The following is a 3,906-nucleotide window of genomic DNA, read 5'->3' on the forward strand; positions in this document are numbered from 1 at the left end:
GTAGAAAATGCTGCTGTAATAAGGGGATGAATAAAGTCTCATCTAATCTAATCTGATCTAGTAACATTTGCTCATTTCTGTGTCTCGTCCAGGAGGCCATCATCCAAATCATGAAGATGAGGAAGAGAATCAGCAACGCCCAGCTGCAGACGGAGCTGGTGGAGATCCTGAAGAACATGTTCCTGCCTCAGAAGAAGATGATCAAGGAGCAGATCGAGTGGCTCATCGAGCACAAGTACATAAAGAGGGACGAGACGGACCTCAACACCTTCATCTACATGGCCTAGGCACGGGCAGCGGGGGAGGGAGCGCTGTCTTGCTCCGTTCTTTTATTTTAATTTTAAACTCATGGCCTGCAACGGGCGCTTTTAAAAACCCTGCGAGAGGAGAAGGAACAAAAGGATGTGTGTGAAGAGAGGCAATGATACGTAGGGAGTGTGTTGAAGGACGAGGAAGAGCCTTTTCAACAAAAAATGTGGAGATACGTGTTTGTGGTTGTGAGACGCCGGTGTGTTATTGACAGAGGAGTCGAGTCATCGGCCTGTCTGCGTCTCTGCCGCCCTCGGGCGTCGATCGGAGGGACGAGACGCCGTCTCCCAGCAGCCGAGACGATAAAATATGACGACACGTGATAGGGACGATGACATAATTAAATTATATACTTCCTGCCTTACTTTGTCAGCGACGGACTGCAGAGGAGGAACTGCGAGGAGGCCAAGGGAGGACAAATGTCACAAGCTGATATCAATCCTTTGCTTTCACTTGATGCCACAGCTGCCATCTTGGCGGCAGCCATTATGCAGCCCTCCTACTCTACCTTTGAACTGGGAATGCAAAAAAAAAAAAAAAAAAAAAAAAAAGCCGCGACTGAAAGCTGCCATTGAGGAGGATCACACACGAATGGAAAGATTAGTTGCAACTACCGAGGAGTATTTTGCCAAATTGTGTGTGTGTGCGTGCGTGCGTGTGTGTGTGTGTTTGGGTGTGTGTGTGTTTGGGTGTGCATCCGGTCTTTTTAGATGTGTTTGCACTTTCGACAGCATGCTGCTCTATGATGGAGTTTTTTTGTTTTGGAGGACCTGTCACATTTTGGTTGTGTGTGTGAGAAGGTTGGGAAGTCAAGACCAGCCACCATTTAAATGCTGATATTTACCTTTTTTCTTTTTATTATCGTCTGTGGCAGGTTTGCCAGCAGGTGAACAAGTGTTGTCTGGAGAGCTCATACTCAACATGATCATACTGCAAACTATTTATTTTGTGTGTAAAGACTTGTGCTCTCAACACTGGGAGGTTAAATACCAGCTGAACGCATCAAGGACGGACGTACAGTAAAACAGAAACACAAATACTTACATAGACTAGATTGGCGCTCCAGTACTCAACTTTCACCTCATTAATCCCTGAAGAGTGTCAGTACCAGGAGAGTGCTGTTAAACAACAGAAATTTAGTTCATTAAAGGGTTAGTTCAGATGTTTTGAAGTGTGGTTGAATGAGCTATTTCTCGTAGTCAGTGTGTTAGCCACAGTAGACGGCGGTCGGCCCGCCCCCGGTTTGGGAAAGCAGTAGCACGACACGGATGAGAAACCTAAAAATATATATATATGTTTAGTTCTACGCTTTATTTAGAATATTCTGTACAGTTTTTACCTTGCTGATCTGAAGCCGTTATCTCTTCTCTCTTCAAAGCCTCCAGAACCCTTGTGACTAAAACGGGAGTTCCTCTTCCATCGGTTACACAGTTTGTTAGTATTTTAGTTTCTAGCACTTTCAAACACCAAAGTCACACAAACTAACTAACCAAGTGAGGTAGCGGTAGACCAGCAAATGACTGTTTTTGTCAAAGGAGTCTGGTGGCTTCGATGAAAGAACAGAACGGCTCACTTTCCCCTGTGTAAACTTAAACAGGGCTTCCGGTCGCCGGGTTGGTTCAGTGGTAGAGCGGGCGCACTTGTACTGAGAGGTTGATGCCTCAACCGCAGAGGTCCCGGGTTCGAATTTGACCTGTGACGATTTCCTGCATGTCTTCCCCCCCCTCTCTCCCCTCTCTCACCTAATTGTCCTGTCAAAAATTAAAGGCAGAAAAGCCCAAAAAATAATCTTAAAAAACAAAACAAACAGGGCTTCCTGACGTCAAGGTAGAAATTCAGAATATAGCATGCACTTAAACTGATATGGATGTTTGTAGGTGTCTAAAATGTGTTTAGCTGCCCCCCCCCCCCGACCACCGTCTACTGTCACTACCTCGGTGACTATGGAGACGTAGCTCATTCAACCACAAAACATCTGGACTGTCCCTTTAATGTTTAAAATGAATGTGCTGCTGTTTTGGGGGTATTTTGTCTGCCAAGGAAAACACTGTCGGAGCTATTGGTGGAGTTCATAAAGCGCGTGCGCGTGTGCGTGTGTGTGTGCGTGTGTGTGTGTGTGTGTGTGACACTTATCAACAGAAATGTCACTCGTTGTCACAGTGAATGTGTTGAATCAAAGCAGCTGTTTGGTAACATACCAGCCATGTTTTTATTGTCTTTATGATGATGGTAACGATGTGGTGGCTGTTTGATTTTTTTTTTTTTTTTATTCGTACAGTCTCAGTGGAGAAGATGTACAGAACACTACGCTCAAGATTGTCCTCTGAAGACTCAGTTCGGACTTATCGCAAGTTATTTTGATTTCATTCTCGATGGCCATGTACGCGTGTTGTGAGAAAAACATTCAGCTAAAGCTGTAATGCGATGCTGCAGACGTCAGTCTGCATCTTTAGTCCTTAATTCGTTTTCTGCCTGTGTTACACTACGTTTTGTTACTCGTCCGATTCTGAGTTTCAGCTATTAGCAATTAGCACTTTTCTACCTCTTCTACAGCTCTGACAACCTGCTCTGCCTCCTGAGCAACAGCTGCCCAGGGTCACGTGTTTTGCTAGCTGTTACCGCATTTCATACACACACACACACACACACACACACACACACACAGCGTTTTAAGTTACTGTTAGTCTATATCCTCTGCGTTCCCCTTCCTGGATTGCTTTGGTGCTGCAGGAAAAACCACCGGATGCATGTCTCTTCTGCTTCCTTCCGCTTTGTTTGTGTTGGCGTTCTAACCTCTGGTGGATTTCTGAGGACTATGGTTACCTGGTCCTCAGGTCTCTGCAGGGTCAATCCAGACCGCTATCTAGACTATCTGTCCAATCTGAGGACTATGGTTACCTGGTCCTCAGGTCTCTGCAGGGTCAATCCAGACCGCTATCTAGACTATCTGTCCAATCTGAGGACTATGGTTACCTGGTCCTCAGGTCTCTGCAGGGTCAATCCAGACCGCTAGCTAGACTATCTGTCCAATCAGAGGACTATGGTTACCTGGTCCCCAGGTCTCTGCAGGGTCAATCCAGACCGCTAGCTAGACTATCTGTCCAATCTCAGTATTTCTTTTGCGTGACTATTTTGCAGCGGCTCTGCGCGGCGCTTAGCACCGCCCATGACGAACCTGATTGGTTTAAAGAAATGCCATTAAACCCCTAGCATGTTTTCCTACCATCTCCGAATGCTGTGTGGACTAGCCAGACCCTCCTTCAGGGCGCTTTGGAGGAGGGTCTGGCAAAGTGAGACTAGGTCACTGTAAACAGAGCTTTTGGAAAACTCCGGCCTGGGTGAAGACTTTTAGAAAGGGGAACGGGAGTTATGGGCTTGTAATGTCAAAGTGTGCCCTGTTATCTCCTTCGTGAGGCGTCACAAATAGGAAAACTTCTTTTATTAATGGCACACGTGGCCCACATAGTGCTGGCTTTTACATGTTTACACGTGCAGTTACTCTTCTGTTGTGTTGTAAGATCAAAATCAAGATCGACTTTATTGTCCCCTGAGGGAAATTTGTCTTGGGCATCAGTGCTACATAAGACTGCTGTAAAC

General features: G+C 45.9%; 1 protein-coding gene across 3 annotated transcripts in view; it reads left to right on the forward strand.

Annotated features, from left to right (window-relative positions):
* The window catches only part of LOC116685740 (cullin-5), a 44,164-nt gene extending 40,957 nt beyond the window's left edge, over positions 1 to 3,207 (forward strand). The window contains exon 18 of one of the 3 annotated variants that reach the window (XM_032510654.1): positions 93 to 3,206. In XM_032510654.1, coding sequence (XP_032366545.1) covers positions 93 to 287 — 195 coding nt within the window. In that variant the 3' untranslated portion in view covers positions 288 to 3,206. Of the gene's footprint in view, positions 1 to 92 lie in introns of all 3 variants that reach the window. The other 2 variants (XM_032510653.1, XM_032510655.1) reach the window with 2 other exon arrangements.
* Positions 3,208 to 3,906: the final 699 nt, after the last annotated feature.

The sequence above is a fragment of the Etheostoma spectabile genome, unplaced genomic scaffold, assembly GCF_008692095.1.
Source record: "Etheostoma spectabile isolate EspeVRDwgs_2016 unplaced genomic scaffold, UIUC_Espe_1.0 scaffold172, whole genome shotgun sequence".
NCBI lineage: Eukaryota > Metazoa > Chordata > Actinopteri > Perciformes > Percidae > Etheostoma > Etheostoma spectabile.